The 26145-nt window shown below is 44.3% G+C and overlaps 3 protein-coding genes across 3 annotated transcripts in view; 1 reads left to right on the top strand and 2 right to left on the bottom strand.

Moving 5' to 3' along the window:
• IL36G (interleukin 36 gamma) overlaps positions 1 to 26145 on the bottom strand; it is a 216098-nt gene that overhangs the window by 149606 nt on the left and 40347 nt on the right. The gene's annotated exons all lie outside the window — the stretch shown is intronic.
• Positions 1 to 26145, bottom strand: part of IL37 (interleukin 37) — a 149165-nt gene that overhangs the window by 82673 nt on the left and 40347 nt on the right. The window lies entirely within an intron of this gene.
• On the top strand, positions 396 to 7464 carry IL1B (interleukin 1 beta). Its single transcript, XM_055241643.2, has 7 exons — positions 396 to 509; positions 970 to 1031; positions 1597 to 1648; positions 3619 to 3820; positions 4368 to 4532; positions 5803 to 5933; positions 6645 to 7464. The coding sequence occupies exons 2-7, from the start codon at positions 985 to 987 to the stop codon at positions 6855 to 6857; spliced, it is 810 nt and encodes a 269-aa protein (XP_055097618.1). The 5' UTR covers positions 396 to 509; positions 970 to 984; the 3' UTR covers positions 6858 to 7464.

The raw sequence follows: 26145 nt of genomic DNA on the forward strand, positions 1-26145 counted from the left end.
TGTACCCATTTATCCATCTCTAAGTGGGAAGATTCCTAAACTTAAGTACAAAGAAGTGAATGAAGAAAAGTATTTGCATGTATAAATCTGTATGTCTTCCACTTTGTCCCAGATATACTAAATTTAAACATTCTTCTAACCTAGGAAAATCCAGGATTTTAATGTGGACATCAACTGCACAATGATTGTCAGAAAAACAATGCATATTTGCATGGTGATACATTTGCAAAATGTGTCATAGTTTGCTACTCCTTGCCCTTCCATAAACCAGAGAATTATTTCAGTTTATTAGTCCCCTCCCCTAAGAAGTTTCCACCAATACTCTTTTCCCCTTTCCTTTAACTTGATTGTGAAATCAGGTATTCAACAGAGAAATTTCTCAGCCTCCTACTTCTGCTTTTGAAAGCCATAAAACAGCGAGGGAGAAACTGGCAGATAGCAAACCTCTTCGAGGCACAAGGCACAACAGGCTGCTCTGGGATTCTCTTCAGCCAATCTTCATTGCTCAAGTATGACTTTAATCTTCCTTACAACTAGGTGCTAAAGGAGTCTCTCTGTCTCTCTCCCTCTTTGTGTGTATGTATATGTCTCTCTCTCTCTCTCTTTCTCTCTCTCTCCCCCTCCTTCCCTCTCTGCCTCCCTCTCTCAGCTTTTTACAAAAATGCCAGGTGTAATATAATGCTTATGACTCAGGAAATATTCTGGGAATGAATACTGCTTATCTAGCAGCTGACACCCTGAAGGTTAGTGTCAAAGCCTCTGCTCCAGCTCTCCTAGCCAATACATTGCTAGTTGGGGTTTGGTTTAGCAAATGCTTTTCTCTAGACCCAAAGGACTTCTCTTTCACACATTCATTCATTCACTCAGAGATCACTTCTTTGCATAACTGCCATGCACTGGATGCTGAGAGAAATCACACATGAACGTAGCTGTCATGGGGAAGTCACTCATTTTCTCCTTTTTACACAGGTGTCTGAAGCAGCCATGGCAGAAGTACCTGAACTCGCCAGTGAAATGATGGCTTACTACAGGTCAGTGGGACACTGAGACGAGTAACATGAGCAGGTCTCCTCTTTTAAGAGTAGAGTGTTATCTGTGCTTGGAGACCAGATTTTTCCCCTAAATTGCCTCTTTCAGTGGCAAACAGGGTGCCAAGTAAATCTGGTTTAAAGACCACTTTCCCATTACAAGTCCCTCCAGCCTTGGGGCCTGGAGAGTATCCAGATGTGTTGTTGCAAGGGCTTCCTGCAGAGGCAAATGGGGAGAAAAGATTCCAAGCCGACAATACAAGGAATCCCTTTGCAAAGTGTGGCTTGGAGGGAGAGAGAGAGCTCAGATTTTAGCTGACTCTGCTGGGCTAGAGGTTAGGCCTCAAGATCCAACAGGGAGCACCCAGGGTGCTCACCTGCCAAGCCTAGAATCTGCCTTCTAGACTGTTCTGCACATATCACTGTGGAAATTGCCAGGTGCTTTCAGGCAGCTTTGAGAGACAGGCTGTTTGCAGTTTCTTATGAACAGTCAAGTCTTGCACACAGGGAAGGAAAAATAAACCTGTTTAGAAGACCTAATTGAGACATGTCCCTGTTTTTATTACAGTGGCAATGAGGATGACTTGTTCTTTGAAGTCGATGGCCCTAAACAGATGAAGGTAAGACTATGGGTTTAACTCCCAACCCAAGGAAGGGCTCTAACACAGGGAAAGCTCAAAGAAGAGAGTTCTGGGCCACTTTGATGCCGTGGCATTTTGTTTTAGAACAACTTTAACCTCTTCCAGTGATACACAGGCTGCACCACTTGCTGACCTGGCCACTTGGTCATCATATCACCATAACCACTCACTAATGTTGGTGGTGGTGGCCACGCTTGGTGGTGACAGGGGAGGAGTAGTGATAATGTTTCCCGTTTCGTAGTAGGAAGACAACCAAGTCTTCAACACAAATTTGATTCTCCTTTTAGGAGATGGGTTCAGCCTATGCCAATCACTTGAGTTAAACTCTGAAACCAAGAGATGATCTTGAGAACTAACATATGTCTACCCCTTTTGAGTAGAAAACTTCCCTGGGGTGAAACTTATAACAACAAGACATAGATGATGTAAACAAAAAGATGAATTGAGACTTGAAAGAAAAGCATTCACTTGCTGTTTGACCTTGACAAGTCATTTTACCCGCTTTGGACCTCATCTGAAAAATAAAGGGCTGAGCTGGATGATCTCTGAGATGCTGGCATCCTTCAACCTCCAGTTCTGAAATATTTTCAGTTGTAGCTAAGGGCATTTGGGGAGCAAATGGGCATTTTTCAGGCTCATCCTTGCAGAGAGCCATGTTATATTCCTGCTGTCCCTTCTGTTTTATATGATGCCCAGTAGCCTTCCTAGGTGGCCCAGCCATCAGCCTAGCTAGGTCAGTTGTGCAGGTTGGGAGGCAGCCACTTTTCTCTGGCTTTATTTTATTCCAGCCTGTGACAGCCTCCCCTAGCCTCATAATCCAGTCCTCAGTCTTGTTAAAAACACATTTCTTTAAAAGTTTTAAGACTGGCATAACTTATTGGCTCCAGCTGTGGGAGGAGCCCATTGGCTTGTCTGCCTGGCCTTTGCCCCCATTGCCTCTTCCAGCAGCTTGGCTCTGCTCCAGGCAGGAAATTCTCTCCTGCTCAACTTTCTTTTGTACACTTAGAGGTCTCTTTAACTGTCTTTCAAGCCTTTGAACCATTATCATGCCTTGAGGCAACCTCAGTTAAGCCTTAATACAGAGCTTCTCTGAATAAGAGGAAAGTGGTAACATTTCACAAAAAGTAACTACTCTCACAGGATTTGCAGAATGTCTATGAGACAGTGTTGTGAAAAAGGAAAAAAAAAAAAAAAGAACGGTGTAGAAAAATTGAATACCTGCTGAGTGAGCATAGGTGAATGGAAAATGTTATGGTCATCTGCATGAAAAAGCAAATCATAGTGTGACAGCATTAGGGATACAAAAAGATATAGAGAAGGTATACATGTATGGTGTAGGTGGGGCATGTACAAAAAAGATGAACAAAGTAGAAATGGGATTTATTCTAAAAGAATAGCCTGTTAAGTGTCAGAAAGCCCACATTCTAGTCTTGAGTCTGCCTCTAACCTGCCGTGTGCCCTTGAGTACACCCTTAACCTCCTTGAGCTTCAGAGAGGGATAAACTTTTTATTTTGTTTTGTTTTGTTTTGTGAGATGGAGTCTCACTCTGTTGCCCAGGCTGGAGTGCAGTGGTACAATCTTGGCTTACTGCAACCTCTGCCTCCTGAGTTCAAGCGATTCTCCTTCCTCACTCTCCTGAATAGCTGGGATTACAGGTGTGCCCCACCACACCCAGCTAATTTTTGTATTTTTAGTAGAGAAGGGGTTTCACCATGTTGGCCAGGGCTGCTTTTGAAGTCCTGACCTAAATGATTCATCTACCTCGGCCTCCCAAAGTGCTGGGATTACAGGCATGAGCCACCACGCCCAGCCCAGAGAGGGATGATCTTTAGAAGCTCGGGATTCTTTCAAGCCCCTTCCTCCTCTCTGAGCTTTCTCCTCTCTGATGTCAAAGCATGGTTCCTGGCAGGACTACCTCACCAGGCTCCCTCCCTCGCTCTCTCTGCAGTGCCTCTTCCAGGACCTGGACCTCTGCCCTCTGGATGGCGGCATCCAGCTACGAATCTCCCACCAGCACTACAGCAAGGGCTTCAGGCAGGCCGTGTCAGTTGTTGTGGCCATGGAGAAGCTGAGGAAGATGCTGGTTCCCTGCCCACAGAGCTTCCAGGACAATGACCTGAGCACCTTATTTCCCTTCATCTTTGAAGAAGGTACTTAGCCAAGAGCAGGCAGTAGATCTCCACTTGTGTCCTCTTGGAAGCCATCAAGCCCCAGCTAACTCAATTTCCCCAGAGCCAAAGCCCTTTAAAGGTAGAAGGCCCAGCGGGGAGACAAAACAAAGAAGGCTGGAAACCAAAGCAATCATCTCTTTAGTAGAAACTATTCTTAAAGAAGATCTTTATGGCTACTGACATTTGCAACACCCTCACTCTTTCTCAGGGGCCTTTCACTTACATTGTCACCAGAGGTTGGTAACCTCCCTGTGGGCTAGTGTTATGACCATCACCATTTTACCTAAGTAGCTCTGTTGCTCGTCCACAGTGAGCAGTAATAGACCTGAAGCTGGAACCCATGTCTAATAGTGTCAGGTCCAGTGTTCTTAGCCACCCCACTCCCAGCATCGTCCCTACCGGTGTTGTCATCAGACTTTGACTGTATATGCTCAGGTGTCCTCCAAGAAATCAAATTCTGCTGCCTCACCTCATGAGGCCTGCCCTTCTGATTTTATACCTAAACAACATGTGCTCCACATTTCAGAACCTATCTTCTTTGACACACGGGATGACGAGGCTTATGTGCACGATGCACCTGTACGATCACTGAACTGCACACTCCGGGACGCACAGCAAAAAAGCTTGGTGATGTCTGGTCCATATGAACTGAAAGCTCTCCACCTCCAGGGACAGGATATGGAGCAACAAGGTAAATGGAAACATCCTGGTTTCCCTGCCTGGCCTCCCGGCAGCTTGCTAATTCTCCATGTTTTAAACAAAGTAGAAAGTTAATTTAAGGCAAATGATCAACACAAGTGAAAAAAAAAAAAAAACATAAAAAAGGAATATACAAACTTTGGTCCTAGAAATGGCACATTTGATTGCACCAGCCAGTGCATTTGTTAACAGGAGTGTGACCCTGAGAAATTAGATGGCTCAAGCACTCCCAGGACCATGTCCACCCAAGTCTCTTGGGCATAGTGCAATGTCAATTCTTCCACAATATGGGGTCATTTGATGGACATGGCCTAACTGCCTGTGGGTTCTCTCTTCCTGTTGTTGAGGCTAAAACAAGAGTGCTAGAGCGATAATGTGTCCACCCACCTCCCCAGTCTTGCCCCCTTGCCCCAACATCCGTCCCACCCAATGCCAGGTGGTTCCTTGTAGGGAAATTTTACTGCCCAGCAGGAAATTATATCTCTCCGTTGTAACTGGCAAATGTTTCAAGTGTGGTGAGCCCATCATTAGCTGTGGCGATCTGCCTGGCATCGTGCCACAGTAGCCAAAGCCTGTGCACAGGAGTGTGGGCAACTAAGGCTGCTGACTTTGAAGGGCAGCCTCACTCAGGGGGAAGCTATTTGCTTTCAGCCAGGCCAAGAAAATCCTGTTTCTTTGGAATCGGGTAGTAAGAGTGATCCCAGGGCCTCCAATTGGCACTGCTGTGACTGAGGAAGATCAAAATGAGTATCTCTCTTTGGAGCCACTTTCCCAGCTCAGCCTCTCCTCTCCTAGTTTCTTCCCGTGGGCTACTCTCTGTTCCTGAAACAGTTCTGGGCCTGATTTCTGGCAGAAGTACAGCTTCACCTCTTTCCTTTCCTTCCACATTGATCAAGTTGTTCTGCTCCTGTGGATGGGCACATTGCCAACCAGTGACACAATGGCTTCCTTCCTTCCTTCCTTCCTTTCTTCCTTCCTTCCTTCCTTTCAGCATTTAAAATGTAGACTCTCTTTCATTCTCCATTCCTACTGCTATGAGGCTCTGAGAAACCCTCAGGCCTTTGAGGGGAAACCGTAAATCAACGAAAGGACCCTGCTATTGTCTGTGAGAAGTCAAGTTATCCTGTCTTTTAGGCCAAGGAACCTCACTGTGGGTTCCCACAGAGGCTACCAAATTACATGTATCCTACTCATGGGGCCCAGGGGTTGGGCTGACCCTGCACTGCTGTGTCCCTAACCACAAGACCCCCTTCTTTCTTCAGTGGTGTTCTCCATGTCCTTTGTACAAGGAGAAGAAAGTAATGACAAAATACCTGTGGCCTTGGGCCTCAAGGAAAAGAATCTGTACCTGTCCTGCGTGTTGAAAGATGATAAGCCCACTCTACAGCTGGAGGTAAGTGAATGCTATGGAATGAAGCCCTTCTCAGCCTCCTGCTACCACTTATTCCCAGACAACCACCTTCTCCCCGCCCCCATCCCTAGGAAAAGCTGGGAACAGGTCTATTTGACAATTTTGCATTAATGTAAATAAATTTAACATAATTTTTAAATGCGTGCAACCTTCAATCCTGCTGCAGAAAATTAAATCATTTTGCTGATGTTATTATGTCCTACCATAGTTACAACCCCAACAGATTATATACTGTTAGGGCTACTCTCATTTGATAAACACCTTGGGAAATAAATGACTTAAAGGGTCCCATTATCACGTCCACTCCACTCCCAAAATCACCACCACTATCACCTCCAGCTTTCTCAGCAAAAGCTTCATTTCCAAGTTGATGTCATTCTAGAACCATAAGGAAAAATACAATAAAAAGCCCCTGGAAACTAGGTACTTCAAGAAGCTCTAGCTTAATTTTCACCCCCCAAAAAATTCTCACCTACATTATGCTCCTCAGCATTTGGCACTAAGTTTTAGAAAAGAAGAAGGGCTATTTTAATAATCACATGGAAAGTTGGGGGCCCAGTTATAACTCAGGAGTCTGGCTCCTGATCATGTGACCTGCTCATCAGTTTCCTCTCTGGCCAAACCAAAGAACATCTTTCCCATAGCATCTTTGTCCCTTGCCTCACAAAAATTCTTCTTTCTCTTTTGCTGCAGAGTGTAGATCCCAAAAATTACCCAAAGAAGAAGATGGAAAAGCGATTTGTCTTCAACAAGATAGAAATCAATAACAAGCTGGAATTTGAGTCTGCCCAGTTCCCCAACTGGTACATCAGCACCTCTCAAGCAGAAAACATGCCTGTCTTCCTGGGAGGGACAAAAGGCGGCCAGGATATAACTGACTTCACCATGCAATTTGTGTCTTCCTAAAGAGAGCTGTACCCAGAGGGTCCTGTGCTGAATATGGACTCAATCCCTAGGGCTGGCAGAAAGGGAACAGAAAGGTTTTTGAGTATGGCTATAGCCTGGACTTTCCTGTTGTCTACACCACTGCCCAACTGCCTGCCTTAGGGTAGTGCTAAGAGGATCTCCTGTCCATCAGCCAGGACAGTCAGCTCTCTCCTTTCAGGGCCAATCCTCAGCCCTTTTGTTGAGCCAGGCCTCTCTCACCTCTCCTACTCACTTAAAGCCCACCTGACAGAAACCACGGCCACATTTGGTTCTAAGAAACCCTCTGTCATTCGCTCCCACATTCTGATGAGCAACCGCTTCCCTATTTATTTATTTATTTGTTTGTTTGTTTTATTGATTGGTCTAATTTATTCAAGGGGGGCAAGAAGTAGCAGTGTCTGTAAAAGAGCCTAGTTTCTAATAGCTATGGAATCAATTCAATTTGGACTGGTGTGTTCTCCTTAAATCAAGTCCTTTAATTAAGACTGAAAATATATAAGCTCAGATTATTTAAATGGGAATATTTATAAATGAGCAAATATCATACTGTTCAATGGTTCTGAAATAAACTTCACTGAAAAAAAAAGGTCTTTCCTGATCATTGACTTGTCTTGGATTTGACACTGAACAGTAAAGATAAACAGGGCTGTGAGAGTTCTTGGGGGACTAGAAGCCCACTCCTCATGGCTGAGTGCTGTGAAGTACCTAGAAACATCCTTGGCCACCAAAGACTATCCTCCTCACCCATCCCCTTTATTTCTGTTGTTCAACAAAAGGATATTCAGTGCACGTCTAGAACAGGATCAGCTGAAGCACTGCAGGGAGTCAGGACTGGTAGTAACAGCTACCAGTGATTTATCTATCAATGCACCAAACATCTGTTGAGCAAGCGCTATGTACTAGGAACTGGGAGTACAGAGACAAGAAAGGTAACAAGTTCCTCCTCAGATAGGAGAGGCAGATAGATACAAGCAAAAACAAGGCAACATGACAGTAGAGCAAGATAAAATACAAAAGGAGTATCCAGGAAGGAGTGAGGAGAGTGACATAAGAATCAAGCCTAAAGGGATAAACAGAAAAGTTCCACATATGGGCTGGGTATGGTGGCTTACGCCTGTAATCCCAGCACTTTGGGTGGCAGAGGCAGAAAGATCGCTTGAACCCAGGAGTTCAAGACCAGCCTGGGCAACATAGTGAGACCCCCATCTCTACAAAATAAATAAATAAATAAATAAAACAATCAGCCAGGCATCCTGGCATGCACCTGTAGTCCTAGCTAGTTGGGAAGCTGACACTGGAGGATCGCTTGAGCCCAGAAGTTCAAGACTGCAGTGAGCTATGATCGCACCACTGCACTCCAGCCTGGATGACAGAGTGAGACCCTATCTCTAAAAAATGTTCCCAGATAGAAAAAAAAAGAAAAGAAAAGGCCTTCAAGTAGAGGAACCAGCATGAACAAGGGCATGGGGGTATAAGAATGAATGATGCAAAAAGTACATTTTCAGAATTGCGGGAATCACCAGAAGCAAAGTCAAAGCACAAAACAAGCCAGAGGAAAAGTAGTTGTAACTCACATCCCACATAAAGAGATAACTTGCTTCACATGTAAAGAACTGCCTCAAAACATTAGAAGAAAAAGAATAAAAATCCAGCAAAACAAGAGGCAAGGGATCTTAACAGTCTGTTCACAGAAAAGAAAATACTATTTGATCTTGGGCAGAGTAAAACAATGCTTAACATTGTAATAAGAAAGTCAAATTAAAAGCACTTTGAGATACTAGTATTTTCCCATCAGACTGACAAAAATCAAAAGTTTAACAACAGACCTTGTTGGTCAAACTGTCGGGAAATCCCCGCTATTAAATATTACATGTGGGACTATAAATTGATATGACCCTTATAGAACAAAATTTGCTAACTATGAAAATCACAAGTGCACTTCCCCTTTGATCTAGCAATTTCACTCCTGGAGATTTATCCTACAGATGGACATAACCCATGTGAAATGAAAAATGATCAAAATTATTCATTGTACATCATTTGTAATAGGAAAAATTGGAAGTAACCCAAGTGTCTATCAACAAGAGACTGGCTAAATGAAGTAAAGGATATAGAATACTAGGCAGCTATAGAAAAGAATGAGAAAGCACTCTGGTATTGTTTGGTTCTGTTTCCCAGCCCAAATCTCATGTCAAATTGTAATCCCCGATATTGGAGGTGGGGCCTGGTGTGGGGTGATTGGATCATGGGGGTGGAGTTCTTATGAATGGTTTAGCACTATCCCTTTGGTGCTGTTCTCGTGATAGAGTTCTCACAAGATCTGGTTGTTTAAAAGTATGTGGCATCCTTTCTCTCTCTCTCTCTCTCTCAGTCCTGCTTCTTCCATATAAGACACCCACTCCCGCTTTGTCTTCTGCGTGAGTGAAAGCTTCCTAAGGCCTCCCCAGAAGCAGATGCTGCCATGCTTCCTGTGGAACAGCCTGTGAAGCTGTGAGCCAATTAAACCTCTTTTCTTTATAAATTACCCAGTCTCAGGTATTTCCTTATAGCAATGCAAGGACTGATTAATACATGCTGTCTGCACGAATATGAAATCCTCTCCAAGACATGCTGATGGCTGAAAAAGAAAAAGATGCAGACCGTATTTATGATATGCTAACTCTGATGTAACAAAAGGGAGGGGAAAAAGGGCAATACATTCCACCATGCTTGTATTTGATTTTTTTTAAATTCTAGAAGATACATAAGAAATGAATAAAGTAGTTGTTAGAGGCTGAGAAATAAGATATATAGGGACAGGTGTGGGAGCAAGACACTTTTATGAACACATTTTATACAGTTTGGGTTTTTTTTTTTTTTTTTTTTTTTGGAGACAAGGTCTCGCTGTCACCCAGGCTGGAGAGCAGTGGTACAGTCATGGCTTACTGCAGCCTTAAACTCCCAGGCTCAAGCAATCCTCCTACCTTAGCCTCCTGGGTAGCTGGGACTACAAGCATATGGCACTATATTCATCCACTCTCACACTGCTATTAAGAATGACCTGAGATGGGGTAATTTATGAAGAAAAGAGGTCTAACTGATTCACAGTTCTACAGGCTGTATAGGAAGCATAGCTGGGAGGCTTCAGGAAACTTACCATCATGGCGGAAGGCAAAGCGGAAACACACACGTCTTACTATGGCAGAGCAGGAGAGTGAGAGAGTGATGGGGGAGGTGCTACATACTTTCAAACAACCAGGTCTTGTGAGAACTCACTCACTATCATGAGAACAGCAAGGGAGAACCCACCCCCATGATCCAATCACCTCCCACCAGGACCCTCCCTCAACATTGAGGATTAAAATTCAACATGAGGTTTGAGTTGGGTCACAGAGCCAAACCATATCAGCCACTATGCCCAGCTAATTTTTGTTTTTAAATTTTTGTAGATACAGGGTCTCACTATGTTACCCAGGCTGGTCTTGAACTCCTGGGCTCAAGTGATCCTCCCACCTCGGCCTCCTAAATTGCTAGGATTACAGGCATGAGCAGACATGCCAGGCCTACAGTTTGATTTTTGAATCATGTAAATATATTATTCAGAAATAAAATAATAATTTTTAAAGATTTTATCCAAAAAAAAGTATCTGACTTCTTGTGGAAGGACAACTGTTGAGTTGAGGGAGCTGCCAGTCCTCGGCAGCTCACTCTCAATATCCTCCTTCTTTGAAGTTCTCCAAGCTAGGGCAGAGGCTGGCCAAGCCCCTCTCCTAGCTCTGTCTGCTTCATAACTGCAGTGCAAAGGATGACATGGCTGTTGGAGCAGACACCCAAGTGGCAACCATTCTGTAAGATGGAACAGAGCTGGTGGCAGGAAAGCAGGTGGTCTGGGAAGAAAGCAGAGGTGCCTGTGAGCTTGAGCTGTCATTCGACCCCCTATCCTTGATTTAGTGATACAATTCTGCCAGCTCTCTCAGATACAAAAGGGAAGACATGCCAGGAAGAATGAAACTGTGAAGGCATCTCACCTTGTGAGGAAGCCATATTCCAAATCATCTCTGTATGGGTAAGTGGGTATGGCCATTTTGGAGAGAAAATTGGTAGTGTCTAGTTTTTTGGGTTTTTTAAACATGTTCTTTGGCTCAGCAATTCCACTACTTGCCATCTTCCCTAAAGAAATTTATGGACATCTACTGATGCGTTGTTTATAAATACTTACTGAAATCAACTAGAAACAACCTACATATCTGTTGATAGAGGCAAGATTAAATAAACAATGGTAAGTTAAAAAGAAAGGAGATGGTACTGAAATAGAAAGATGACCAAACAAATCATTGAGAGAAAAAGGCAAATTGTGGAACAAGAACAGAGTGATAACATTTATGTAAAACAAAACACTGCACATCCGCAATGCAAAACCATGTGCTTCTAATGGTATGTAGAGGTAGAGAGGTCTGGAAGGGTATCGGCAAGACTGATAATAGTGGTTACTTGGAGTGGAATAGGGCAGAGGAGCGAGTCATCAAGAGGAACTTTAGCTTTATTTATGACATTTGAATTTTTACCAAAAAAAAAATTTGGTAAATGTGTTTAACAAATTTTGTTTTATTAGATTTTTGTTCTTATTTTTTCTAATGTTTTGAGGGATCTCTTTAGATGTTAAGCAAATATATTTGTGAATGACTTATATCATTTTTTAAATCCCCTGCATTAAAATGTTCAAAAGCCTTGGTTCCAATTTCTGGATCTGAGCCAAAGATTAAAATTGACCCTCCAGACTAGAATTGACCTTTCTATTACAGGCTTAGAGCCAAGTTCTCTCCCTGGGTAACAACTCCCTATTTCTCTGTACTATGTGCCCTTGGCCTGGACGAGGGAAATGGTCTACCACTAAATGGAAAGGGTCTGATAATTTGAGTGGAGAAAGCTGAGAATCCTCCCCACACCCAACCAAGTACACAAATACAACTGGAAGAAGGCAGTCTTTCTGAAGGGCTGTGAAGTCAACTTGTCTGCACCTGCAGCAGGTAACACACCACACCTCCACAGCTGCTACCAGCTTTCCAGGAGAGCCTGTGTACCTGGAGAGGAGAAGACAAGTGCTTCTGAACTTGACTTGATGTCTTAGATTCTGCAATGCATAGTCTGTAGGGACAGGCTGTGGCTTATCCTATAGGCTTGGGTTGGAGTCAGCAAGCATCTGGGCTGGCAGAAGATAAAAGATGCAAAGGTGGAGGAAACCATACATGGTCTGGAAGACAGACTTGGGGGGTGGGTGGCTGCTACACCCTGGTTAGAGGTAGAGGGCTAAGTCAGTGTGTCTTCTGCACAGACCTCTTCCCCACCTCATTCTTCATTTCCCATAGAGCCTTGCTGAGTTATTCACAAACATCTGATTCAACTGGAAGCTGGGTTGAGGATGACCTAAAGGACTAGTGTGATGCCTGCCCAGGGGTGTGGGCCCATAGTCAGAGTCCAGAGCCTCCTCCCAGCTTTTAGCACATCTCACCCACATCCTGGGTCCTTAATTAGCAATATGGAAGCAAGCCAAGTGATAAAATTTTGTCCCTGGGAAGTCCAAAGCACTCCTTTTCTCATTTGTATAAGTGTAATGATTTGCTTACATAAATAATCATGAAAATTCAAATCCCTCTCAGAAATCAGGTCATAAAACCATGAAATGCAGCATGTGGGCCAGAATCACAGAGAAAGGCAGGTCTTGGAGGGGAAAGGATGGCAGAGAGGAAGAAAGCAGGGTGCCAGGGGCCCTGGGCTGCTGTCCAAGTCAGGTGGCTCACTGTCTCTGAGAACATTTCACTTTCTGGTAAATGGGGCAGTTGGAGATGGAAGGGTTGGATGAATGCCAAGAGTGAGCACAGCTGAGGTCAGTGCTGTGCCTGCAGTCCAGGCTGGAGTAGAAATCCTGGGCCCATCTTACCTCTGACCTCATTTCCTCCTCTGTAATAATGTGGGGGTAGGGGAAAGTTCTGGTCATCAGCTCTAGCATTCCATGGTTCATTTCCTCATCAGTGATGGAAAATCACCAAGCAAGAGAACAGGATGGAGAATAACCGGATGGGTGCAATCAGAGGTGCTATTTCAGGTGAGGTGGCCAGGGAAGGCCCTCTGAAAGGGTGGCTTGAGCAGGTGGCTGAATGTACAGAAGCTGCCAATCATGCAAAGATCTGGGGTACAGCATGCCAAGCAGAGGAAATGCGAGTGCAAAGGCCCCGATATTGGATGTGGGCTTAGCACAAATGTGGCATGGCAAGAAGTCTGGTGTGGCTGAAGCAGCATGAGCAATGGGTGGAGGGGCTGAGAGGACAGAGGGGCAGGAAAGAGCCAGGCCTGAGTAGGAGAGGTGTCAACTTGATATATGATGCAAAGCCCTTGGAGGTTCCCAAACACAAAAGGGATGATCTAATATATGGTTTTAAAAATGCCACTCTTGCTGTGAAAAATTTACCCTGAGAGAAGGAGGAGTAGAAGTCAAAAGGAGTAGAAGTCAAAAGTGGAAGCAGATCAATCAGGAGGCCAGGGCAATGGACTGTGCAGGAGAGACTGACATCTTAGACTCGGGCAATTGGAGAGAAAGTGGTGAGGATTATATTCTGGGCATAAAGGCAACAGAACTAGCTGATGGCATCAACGTAGGAGATGAGGGAAAGAAAGAAACCAAGGGGCATTCATAGGTTTGAGGGTTGAGTAACTGGGGATATTTAGCAGAAATGGAGAAGTCTGGGGAAGCGGCAAGTATTGTGGGGGCAGGGGTCAAAAGTTCTGTATTTTGCCCAAGTTAATTAATATTTGAGATACCTCTTAGGTGTCCAAGTGAAGATGTCAAATAGTCAGTTGAATACAAAATCTGAATCTCAGCCCAGGCAGGTCTCACACCTGTAATCCCAGCACTTTGGGAGGCTGAGGCGAGAGGATCACTTGAGGCCAGGAGTTTGTGATCAGCCTGGGCAATAGAACAAAACTCTGTCTCTACAAAAAAAAAAAAAAGTCATCCAGGCATGGTGGCACATGCCTGTAGTCCCAGCTACTCAGGAAGCTGAGGCAGGAGGATCACTTGAGCCCATGGTTCAAGGCTGCAGTGAGCTATAATCACATCACTCAACACTACACTCTAGCCTGGATGACAGAGAGAGACCTCATTTATTAAAATAAAATTTAAAAAAATTAATTAAAAATAAATCCAAATCTTTCCTGAGATTCATATTCAGGAGTAACTGTCATGTAGAAGGCATATAATGCCATAGATCACATGAAACCATCTAATGAATGCCACTGGAAAAGAGAAAATAGCTAAAAACTGAGCACTGGGCACACCAGCACAGTGAGATTGGAAGGAAGAAATGGAGCTAACAAAGGAGACAAAAGAGGAGTAGCCAGTGAGAAGAGAGAAACATCTGGAGAGAAGAGAGAGCAACAAAAGGTGGGTAAAGGAGAATGTGGTCCACCAGGCCCAACAATGCTGAGCAGCTGAGTAAGTGAGGACCTGGCCATTGAATTTGGCAAGAAAGAGGATGTCAGCGGAAGAAGAGCTTGAGGACGGAAGCCTGACAGGAGTGAACTAAGGAGAGAATGAAAGGTGGAGACATGGAACCAAGGAGCACTGAGACTCCCTTGAGTAGTTTTGCTGTAAAATAAAAGTGGGTGCAGAGACGGGGCAGGGGGACAGAGAAATGCAGGGGTAGCTGGAGGGAGCCATAGAATCAAAAGAGGGTTTTTATGTTTAATATGGTAGTTGTCACATAGCACATTAGTAAGTTCATATGAATCACAACGTAGGTGAGAGAGATCACTAATGCAGGAGTCAAATCCTTGCAGAGCCCCCAGAGGAGGTGATGAAGGGAGGTGATGGACATCATTCAGATGCAAGTAGGTTAGCAATTCCTGGGGTAGAAATAGGAGGTAACTCCTTTCTGATTGCTCCTGTTTTCTGAATGAGATAGCACATAAAGTCCACTCAGCCATGTTAGCTGTTGAAGGCCTTGTGGCTGTCACGCCTGTACAGACTGGGCTCTCCTCTCCAGCTCTTCCTCTCAGACTAAGCTAAGCTGCACTAGCCGCTGCCACATCCTCTTGGGGCCATCCTCTGCCACACTCCACATATTGCTGTGGTTTGCTTGCAACCCCTGGAAGGTCCTACTGGCTGCTCCTAGAAGAGTCTGGGTGGCATCTCTCTCTTACTCGTTATCACATGGTGCTGTAAGCAGTGGCCACACACTTTAGCTGGTGGGATGGGCCATCACAGGCAGTAAATGCGTAAGACTGCTCAGATTTCAAAGCACCCATGAATCAGTAGAACGAGTTTAGAATTGTAGTCATCAACACACATTTAAAAAAAAAACAGGCACTAAAAAAATTAGTTGAATAGGATAAAGCAATAAGAGATATTAACTACAAACCAGATAGGAGGTACAAAATTGTACCTACATAAATCAGGTGGAAAAAGTTGAAAGCAGATAAGATAAAATAGGTAAGCATGACATTTAAAAGGTATTCAGGCCGGGAGCGGTGGCTCACGCTTGCAATCCCAGCACTTTGGGAGGCTGAGGCGGGCGGATCACGAGGTCAGGAGATCGAGACCACAGTGAAACCCCGTCTCTACTAAAAATACAAAAAAATTAGCCGGGCGTGGTGGCTGGCGCCTGTAGTCCCAGCTACTCGGAGAGGCTGAGGCAGGAGAATGGCGTGAACCCGGGAGGCGGAGCTTGCAGTGAGCCGAGATTGCGCCACTGCACTCCAGCCTGGGCGACAGAGCAAGACTCCGTCTCAAAAAAAAAAAAAAAAAAAGGTATTCATGGGACTTGGTTACGAAACCAACTCACAACTAAAAAGTCTTAGGGCCTCTCGCTGACTTAGGAGCCTGATCCCAACTCTGAGAATGCCTCTACCCTGTGGCTAGTGTAGACCAATGATCCTGTCTCAGAGTCACTAGCCAACAGCCCAAATCAAGTACTTGAAACTTTGACTCAGAAACCTCAGTGTCAGAGTCTTTGACCTAGGAACCACCTGTAGTGGTTAATCTGCAATTTGCACCCCTTAGTTCAGGGCTTTACAACACCGGTGGGGCGGTGGAAGGGGAAGGCATAGAGCTGATGACCTAAAGGAAACCCATTGCAGCAACACTTTTGCGTTGAGTTTACAAATAAGTGTTGTTTTAGAATCCTCCAGGTAATGCCTTTGTTATTTAATGTGTCTGAGACAATTCTGCACATTAAAGAATATAAAATATTACCTTGTTAATTCCAATTTGAAATGTGTAATTGACATTAGACTTCTATTTTAATTTGAAATGTCTAAAACAATGCGGTTAAGTTTGTAAAAGGTGCGTGAATTTTGAGTCTGATTTACTACATTTTTTTAATTTTCTTTTTTTTTTTTTTTTTTTTTTTTTTTGAGACGGAGTCTTGCTCTGTCGCCCAGGCTGGAGTGCAGTGGCGCAATCTCGGCTCACTGCAAGCTCCGCCTCCCGGGTTCATGCCATTCTCCTGCCTCAGCCTCTCCGAGTAGCTGGGACTACAGGCGCCAGCCACCACGCCCGGCTAATTTTTTTGTATTTTTAGTAGAGACGGGGTTTCACCATGGTCTCGATCTCCTGACCTCGTGATCTGCCCGCCTCGGCCTCCCAAAGTGCTGGGATTACAAGCGTGAGCCACTGCGCCCAGCCTTAATTTTCTTTTTTTTGGAGTTTTAGGGACTGCTTAGATGGCTAGAAAGATTTTATTCATCAGATTTTTAAGTCTGCCTAGGCAGACACTTGCAGTGTTTGAAAGAATCAGATATATCAAATTTGTAGTTTAAAATATTTAAAGGAAGTCAATTAACTATGCTAGAAAAGAGAGTTAAGTATTTAGGAGGATTTAATATGGTGTTAAAGTTGTCAAAATCAAAATGGAGACACTAATGTTAAGAAAACCCTGATAAATGGAGCCAGGGAAGGCCATGAAGAAAGGGTTCTCACGCTTGTATCCCTGATCATGAAAAAGACTCTGCAAAAAACAAAACCTTGCACAAAGGCCATTGCACCCTTACACAAAAAATATTGCTTTAAAAGGACATGTGCCCAGCAACTGCCTGTCCAACCTCAGACTGGCAATATCTTTGTTATTGATCTTAGTAGCCCAGCATAACTATTTCAAAACAGTGATGTAATGCTCATTTTTTTCTTTTGAAAACCTTTGTCTTCCTGTAAAAACCTTTGTCTTCTTTACTTATCCTGAATATGCACAGAGTTTACTATGGAGTGCATATTCCTATTGCAATGCTCTATTCCCAAACATCATTTTCTTTTAGAGAGCCTCTCTCTATTTGTGATTTAGGTTGGTGATGTAAAGCAATGGCATAACTGAGCATTAATTCAAAGAAAAGTGGCTTTTCTCTTTGTTACATTAAAAAGAGGCCTTATAAATAGAATAGTAAGATTTGTAAGTTGAACTTAAAGCATTAAGAAAATTTAGGGGCCAGGCATGGTGGCTCACACCTGTAATCCCAGCACTTTGGGAGGCCAAGACAGGAGGATCACTTGAGCCCAGGAGTTCAAGACCAGTCTGGTCAACACAGACCTCATCTTTACTAAAAATAAAAAAATTAGGCCAGGTGCAGTGGCTTATGCCTGTAATCCCAGCACTTTGGGAGGCCGAGGCGGGAGGATCACTTGAGGTCAGGAGTTCATGCCCAGCCTGGTCAACATGATGAAACCCCATCTCTACTAAAAATACAAAAAAATTAGCTGGGTGTGGTGGCGGGCTCCTGCAATCCCAGCTACTCGGGAGGCTTAAGGCAGGGGAATCACTTGAACCTGGGAGGCAGAGATTGCAGTGAGCTGAGATAGTCCCACTGCACTCCAGCCTGGGCGACTCAGCAAGACTCCACCTCAAAAAAAAAAAAAAAATTAGTCAGGTGTGGTAGCACACACCTGTGGTCCCAGCTACTGGGGAGGCCGAGGTGGGAGGATCATCTGAGCCCAGGAGGTCAAGGCTGCAGTGAGCCGAGATTGCACTACTGCATTCCAGCAGGGGCTACAAAGTGAGACCCTGTCTCAAAAAAAGAAAATTATGTTTTTAAATTTATAATTATAATAAATTTAATTATATAAATTTAAGCTCAAGTAACTGTAAATATTCTTTCTGTGCACATAAGTTATTCTTGTATTGACCCCACAGGAGCTGGCCATTCTTCAAGTCAGAAGGCCTGAGAGAGGAGCTGCCCAGGTGGTCTTCACAGGGCTGTGCAGCCAGCCATCCCCAACAGATTGACAATCCTTGTGTACTTCATCTTTGTTGGTTCCTCTGTATCCCTGACGATGAGCAACTGCGATGTCCATTTCAGCACTGAGTTCCAGTCAGGAAAACATCCACCCACCCACCACACGCTCACGCTTACACACATTCACACACGCACACACGTTCTGGCTCCGAAAAAAGAAAAAAAAAAGCAATTTAAAATAATTCTGATCCTTTGCTTATTTCCACAAACTCCATGAAAATTGTACATTGTCCAAGCAACATTTCTTAATATTCTCTTTTTCTCTCATATCCATTTTCCTTACTGCTGTCTCCACCTTTCTCTTCCAAACTCCCTGTTAAAATCCCTGCCCCAGGGAACTTTTATTCAATTTTGTGGAATGGAGGCTGCTCTGATTTAAATTAAAAAAAGAAAAAAAAATCCCTACTCCATGTCCCAGATCCCTGGTTTTTTTTTTTCCTGAGACAGGGTCTTGTGTCTTCCATGCTGGAGTGCAGTGGCATGATCATGGCTCACTGCAGCCTCAACCTCCTGGGCTCAAGTAATTCTCTTGCCTCAGCCTCCCCAGTAGCTGGGAGTTCAGGTAGGTGCTACCATGCCTGGCTAATTTTTTTCTTTTTATTTTGTAGAGACAGGGTCTTGCCAGGTTGCCCAGGCTGGTCTAGAACCCCTGGGCTTAAGTGATCCTCCTGCCTTGGCTTCCCAAAGTGCTGGGATTACAAGTGTGAGGCACTGTGCCCAGGCTGGATCCCTGCATTTTTACAGATTTAGCATCACAAAAGTCTAAACAATTAGACTGACTAAGGCAGAACTGCCCTTATGAGAGCAGACATAAGAGGGAAAAGGCGAAAACACTGTGTTAAAAATTATCCAAATGCGAGGAAAAGGCAAAGAGAGTAAGTGTGCCTTTTTAGTGTCTAAGCTGCCTGCCCAAAGGGCATCTGATGCTCTCAGGCATGAGTCCAGAAATTTTTTTTTGTAAAAGATCAGATAGTAAATCTTTTCAGCGTGAAGAGCATGAGGTCTCTGTCACAAATACTCAACCACCATTACAACATGAAAGCAGCCAATAGACAACACATGACAAATGAGTGTGGCTGTGTTCCAGTAAATCTTGATTACAAAAACAGGCAAGAGGCCAGAGCTGACCCATGGGCCATAGTTTGCTGACCCCTTCTGTAAAGGAAAGTATTTTTGTTTGACTTGCTATTTACCATTGATTGAACACAAGGCTCTGTAGAGTTACTTGTTAACTTGCAGAAGATTGATGAGTGGCAAGTAATTTTTATCCACCAGAATATAAAATTATTTCTGTTCAGTAGAAAAGATAAACCCAACTGTTATATTATTGCCCTGTTTTGTATGTAACTTTGCTTCATTTTTGTAACAAATTAATATTATTGCCCTAATTTGTATATAACTATGCTTCTTTTAAAAATATATATTTTTTAATAAATTTGAAATAGGGTCTCACTAGGTTGCCCAGGCTGGTCTTGAACTCCTGGCCTCAAGTGACCCTCCCACCTTAGCCTACTGCATAGCTGGGATTGCACGCACAAACCACTGCATGCAGCTAACTTTGCTTCTCATTCCAGCACTTTTTATTCCACTGATTATATGTATATGTATATCTGCATCATCTCTCTCTCTCTCTCTCTCTCTCTCTCTCTCTCTCTATATATATATATATATATATATATGGAAATATATATCTCAGTCTCTCCTATCCTCCTTTAACCAGTTTTGCTATCCTGTCAATTCCCCCAACGAGTGTGATGTTGTGAAATAGATATTTGTTCTTCATCTCCTGTTTCCTGACATACAGCTTTTAAAAACCCTTGGAATCTCTGGAATAATAAGAGTGTCTTTTGCATGCTAATAGATGACTGGTGGCTGGCAGCCCCAGTGTAGTAGCTTCATGATGGGGCTTGTCACAGGAAAGACCAAGGCAGGATTGGAGACTTGAGACTGTTAGCCCCACTCCCCAACCACTGGGGAGTGAAGGGGCTGAAGGTTGTGTCAGTCACCAATGGCCAATGGTTCAGTCAATCGTGTACATAATAAAGCCACTCTTAAAAACCCAAAAAAGACAGGGTTTGGAAGGCCTCCCAGATAGCTGGACACATGAAGGTTCCTGGAGGGTGGTGCCCCAGAGGGGCATGGAAGCTCCACGCCCCTTCTCACATGCCTTGCTCTGCGCATCTCTTCATCTGGTATTCATCTGTATCCTTTGTAATACCTTTTAGAATAAACTGGTAAACCTAAGTGTTTCCCTGAGTTCTGTGAGCTGCTCTAGCAAATTCACGGAACCCGAGGGAGACGAACCCAGATTTATAGGCCATCAGTCAGAAGCATAGGTGACAACCTACCACTTGTAACTGGCACCTGAAGTGGGAGGCAGTCTTGTGAGACTGAGCCCTCAACCTGTGGGATCCAACGCTAATTCCAGGTAGATAGTGTTGGAGTGAATTAGGACATCCAGCTGGTGTCGGCTGCTGGAGCACTGGTGGTGGGAGAAATCCCCAAGCATTTCGGTGACTAGAGGTCACAGAAGAACTCAGTGTTGAGGTGTTGTGACAGTATGGTAGGGAAAACTGCATTTGGTTTTTTCCTTTTACAATCAGTTAAATTTTTAACACAAGTCTACTGTGTATTAGTAAAAGGGTTACATTTTTTAATGTCTTGACAGTTGCACTTTGACAACTTCCATATCAATCACTTTTTTTCCTGTCCCTTTGGAACCAAAATCACTTGGGTTACCCTGAACCAGGCTGCGGCCTATTCCCCAGGCCTCGAAAGCTTTGAGGCCCTTCCGCCAGCCCTAATCCCTCTGAATACCAGGTCTCCTGGAATTATAAAATAGACTTGAGGCCAGGCCTGGTGGCTCACACCTGTAATCCCAGCACTTTGGGAGGCAGAGGTGGGCAGATCACAAGGTTAGGAGTTCGAGACCAGCCTGGCCAACATGGTGAAACCCCGTCTCTACTAAAAATACAAAAAAAAAAAAATTAGCCGGGTGTGATAGCACACGCCTGTAGTGCCAGCTACTCAGGAGGCTGAGGCAGAATAATTACTTGAACCTGGGAGGCGGCGGTTGAAATGAGTCAAGATTGCGCCACTGCACTCCATCCTGGGCGACAGAGTGAGACTCCGTCTCAGGGGAATTAAAAAAAAAAAATAGACTTGAACAATGAGGCTCCACTGGATGGATTTAGGGGAATTACAGGAAGCAGGACCTGCCGGTGCAATGCCACACTCCACCTGTCCAGACTTGGACCTCACTGAGGGAGGTCTGTGGGGACAGGGAGAGGCCCTCTGCCTCCACCCCCTCCTCTACTCCCCAAACCCTGAGTCATGCTGAATGTAGTAAACCTGGAACAGAAGGGTTCAATTTGGCAATAGGTATCTGAAGGACTCCAGGTGCTTCTCCCTTGATTCAAAATTTTACTTATAAAAAATAATTATAAGAAAATTCTACTTAAAAGAAATAATCAGGGAGGTACAACAAATTGTACTTTTTTTTTTTTTTTTTTTGAGATGGAGTCTCACTGTTGCCCACGCTGGAGTGCAATAGTGTGATCTCGGCTCACTGCAACCTCCGCCTCCTAGGTTCAAGTGATTTTCCTGCCTCAGCCTCCCGAGTAGCTGCGATTACAGGCACGTGCCACCACATCCGGCTAATTTTTGTATTTTTGGTAGAGATGGGGTTTCACCATGTTAGCCAGGATGGTCTCGAACCCCTGACCTCAGGTGACCCACCTGCCTCAGCCTCCCAAAGTGTTGGGATTACAGGAGTGAGCCACTAAGCCCAGCCATTGTACATATTTTGTGGGTATTTACTAAAACATCATTCAAAATAGTAAAAAAAAAAATTGAACTGGGGACTGGTTAAATAATTTTGGGTACAACCACATGATGGAATACTATACAGCCATTAAAAATTACATTGAGGCCAGGTGTGGTGGTTCATGCTTGTAATCTTAGCAGTTTGGGAGGCCAAAGTGGGAGGATTGCTTGGATCCAGGAGCTCAAGACCAGCTTGGGCAATGTGGCAAAACCCTGTCTCTAAAAAAAATACAAAAAAAATTAAAAAGCTGGGTGTGGAGGCACACACCTCTAGTTCCAGCTACTCAGAGGGCTGAGGTGGGAGGATCACTTGAGCCAGGGAGGTCAAGGCTGCAGTGACCCAAGATCGGATCATTGCACTCCAGCCTGGGCAACAAAGCAAGACCCTGTCTCAAAAAAAAAAAATACATTGAAGAATATCTTATGGTATGGATAAATATTCATTTTACAGTGATAGATGCAAATAAAAGCAAATTACAAAATATACAGTTTAATTCCAACTTTGATACTACATCTGTATATATGAATATATGCATATATTATGTATGTATATGTAAATATAACAATATATGTTCTATATATGGATATTATATACTTACACATACATACACACATATATAATATCTTCTCTAGAGAGTAGAAAGAGATTAGACAGATAATGAAGATAGGATACAACTCCAGTCCAGCTCAACCTAGGGGACTGGTTTTAAAGCCTCAGGAGAGAGAAGTTGGGACTAGAAAGCAAGGCAGCTATTTGTAAGCATCTTTGTGTTCCATGCTATTGGAGTGGGAAAAAATAGCACAACTTTTGAAAGCCCCTTTCCACTCACCCCACAAACTGCAGAGCAGCTTTAGGACCCTCAGAATTCAAAAAGGCCATTTGCAGAGTAGAAGAAGTAAAAACATGTATGAACTTGACCCTGAGCTCATGGACTATGCCATGAGGGAAATTCCTAAAACAGCAGGAGAGGCCCTGGAGGAAGGCAGAGGCCCTGCATCAGCAAGTCCAGGCAAAAGCCTGCATTCCATAGATGCTCATCTCTCTGGTTGGTGAGGTCTAAAGACGTTTGGTCTCAATATTAAGTCTCGTGAGAGAGTCCCTTGGCCCACAAACCCAGTCCCTTGGCCACAAAAGGAAATAAATTCTGGCTTGAGAGGTTAGGGAGGAACAGGGCAAGAGGAGGTTCAAGAAAGTTTTCATGGATGAGATGATATTTAAGCAAGGCCCTGGAAAATGAGAATTTCAACCAATAGCCATATGGTAGGTCAGAAAGCAAAGGTAAGGAGGGGGCAAGTGCAAGGGGCAACATCAGATATGACCAGGGTGTCGTGGGGCATGGCTGATGGAGAAGATTAGACCGGAGTTTGGGAATACCACAGTATCGAGGTTGGATTTAATCCTAGGGGTGATAAAGCCAACTGGTCAACCCCCAACCCACTTGCGATATGGCTCCAAAATAGCAGGTGTTTGATAAAATGACTACTTTTACTCTACTATTCCCTCCCTCTTAAGAAGAAAAAGAAAGCGGAGGCTCAGAGAAAGGCAGTGGCTTGTCCCAATCACACTATGATTTGGCCACAAAACAAGAACGAAATGTCACACCCAAAAATGCGGCCTCCACCTCCCTTCCTTGCTTTCCTCCCTGCTGGACTACAGACTATCTCAAGAGTGACGTACACCATCAGTGCTTCAGCTTTCCCCCGAAACAATGCCAAAATATTAGCCATACGTCACTGTAGTAAGAGCCCTGAACCGGGAATCCCAGCTTTGACGCAGACATGCTGATTGACTCTGTGACCATTCCCTTCACTTCTCCACTCTATTTTTCCCCACCTGTAAAGTGAGGTCCTTTCCAGTTATAAAAACAGATGATGCTATTGTCCTGTTTTGTATCTAATCTTGCTGTGTTATAAAAAAATAAGGCTCTGTACATTCATCTGGGCCAATTCCCTTCTTATCTTTACTTCCCACAGCCGCTTTTCCTAGAGAAAACCAGCATTGTTCTTCTGGATCCATCTCTTAAGAAAGCGCTTTGCCTCCCTGGTTATTTAGGTGATAAGAAGTGTCCTAGATGACAGCCCTGGAATGGGCTGGAGGCAACAAAAAAGCAAGTGAAATAGACAGTTACAGCGATGACAATAATAACAACCAACACCTCTCACTAAAGAGAAAGATATAAAAAAGAAAATTAAAATCTCCCGCAATGCCCACACAGTCACTGAATAGCTGCATGTGTACAGCACTTGGTTACTTTTACATACTTCATATTTTAGCCTTCAGAGCAGCTCATGGGGGTGGATTTAATTTTTAGTCCAGCTCCTGGTACAGTGCCCGGCACAAGTTTAATAAATGTTCTGTGAATAAATGACCCTATTTTTAGATGAGGAAATCAAGGCTCAAGGAGAACAAGCAAAGTAATGTCCCCCTCCTGTTCAGCCATCTGCCTTTCATGCCACTGAATACAGTAGTCCTCAGTGCCCTGAACTTGACCCTCTTCTGCTTTTCGGACTGGTCCTTCTAATCCCGCTGTGACTCACCACACCACCTCTCCTGGGTATGACGTCTACATTTTAAAACAAACTGTGTGGAAATAACACATTAGTCTGCTTGTCCCCCAACCCCCACAAAAAAAAAGGCCTCTTTATAACAGAAACTTCTCAGGCTGGTAGGGGAATTTTGTTCCCCCATTTATGGTAGAAAGGCCCTAACCTTGGACCTCACACCATAGCTATTCACATGGGGGAATGATGAATAACATGGGAAGCAGCATGTAACTCTCCTGGGCCTCAGTACAGACGAGCTACTCCAGGCTGTCCTTTAACCATCAAACCCCATCCACAGAAAATGAGTTTTGGAATGTCTGCCCCAAATTGGGGTAGGGCTTCCCAGAACCATGGACATTCCTCATCTACTCCTTGGAAGTGGCAGGTCGGGTTTAGCACACAGTCTATAGAAAGTCTACATACATGGCAGTCATCTCTATCTATTGTGACAAATGGCTGGAACTCAAGTATACAATATACCCACTAGTTCTTCTTTTTTGACAGTGACATCAGGAACATTTGCATCTGCCATCCCAGGGAAAGGTAAAGAGAGACAGGCCTTTAAACACAAAATTGGTAGAGGCTCAGGTCTGAAAAATGAATTATTTCACTCATAGCTATTTTATTTTTCCTGCCAATAAAAATACTTAGAGACTGAGTTGGCAAATGAGTGCCTGAGACACGTGCGGGGAAATTCTGGTTCTGCTGCTGCTACTGCTACTGCTACTGCTACTGCTACTGCTACTGCTACTGCTACTGCTACTGACTAATCACTCTGAATTCACTTGTCTCCACCAGAACTCTGCTCCTACTTCCTTGGGAATTCCCCAGCACAGGAAGTTTGCAATCGCTTGATACCTTGCTGTTTCTAAGACCAGAAATGGAATATTTGTGGAACTTCTTTTGCCAGAGGAAATGGTGACCTTTAAACTTTCATTGAAAGAGAAGGAAGAGGGTGTGATACTACGGTTCCCTCTGTCAGTACTGTCTAGCAAGGCTAAGAATCATCCTTGGAGTGACCTCAGCAGAGTCCCTGAGAGACAGCTGGGCAGTGGCTCTACAGGTGTCCTGGGCCTAAGCCCCATCTACCCTCCTCCTAACCCACCTTCCACTCTCAAGAGGCCTTGGATTCTATTTTCTAAGACCAGGAATGAAAAAGACTCAACAAGAACCTCACAGTCCCTACCTGAGCCTGCTTCCCAAGCCTGTCCTAGGGCTGTCCCTCCAACCCCCAGCTCATCAGCCTTGTGGCCTCCCTGTGTGTGGAAGGCACTTTCTTCCTGGCCACCAAAAACAGGTCCTCCCTGGACTTCAGGCTGCTCCTCATCAGCTGATGCCCTCCAGGTTCACACCTCCCAAAGTTCTCTTCCTGGCTCCAGGCCCTGGAATCCCCGTATTCAGCAACTCATCTTTGACTTCCTTCCTCTTTCCCCTCCCTTCTCTTCCCTGCCAGGAAGGCCCATTCCTGAGTGATGCCAGACATATCCCCATTGACCTCCACACCACCCTGCATTGAGTGGGAGCATCTCTTTTATCTCTGCAAGACCTCTCCATTACCCACGGGCTGGCAAGCTCTCCTCCTGAGAAGTTTCCCAAAGCAGATGCTTCATAGAAGCAGGAAAGGAGAAAAGGAAGAAGAAAG

The sequence above is a fragment of the Symphalangus syndactylus genome, chromosome 14 (genome assembly GCF_028878055.3).
Source record: "Symphalangus syndactylus isolate Jambi chromosome 14, NHGRI_mSymSyn1-v2.1_pri, whole genome shotgun sequence".
NCBI classification, from domain to species: Eukaryota; Metazoa; Chordata; class Mammalia; order Primates; family Hylobatidae; genus Symphalangus; species Symphalangus syndactylus.

Bases quoted from the DNA above. Each gene is read 5' to 3' on its own strand.
- IL1B (XM_055241643.2), top strand. From the start codon at position 985: ATGGCAGAAGTACCTGAACTCGCCAGTGAAATGATGGCTTACTACAG. The intron at 1,032-1,596 runs GTCAGTGGGACA...TTTTTATTACAG, and splicing joins GAAATGATGGCTTACTACAG to TGGCAATGAGGATGACTTGT. The intron at 1,649-3,618 runs GTAAGACTATGG...CTCTCTCTGCAG, and splicing joins ATGGCCCTAAACAGATGAAG to TGCCTCTTCCAGGACCTGGA.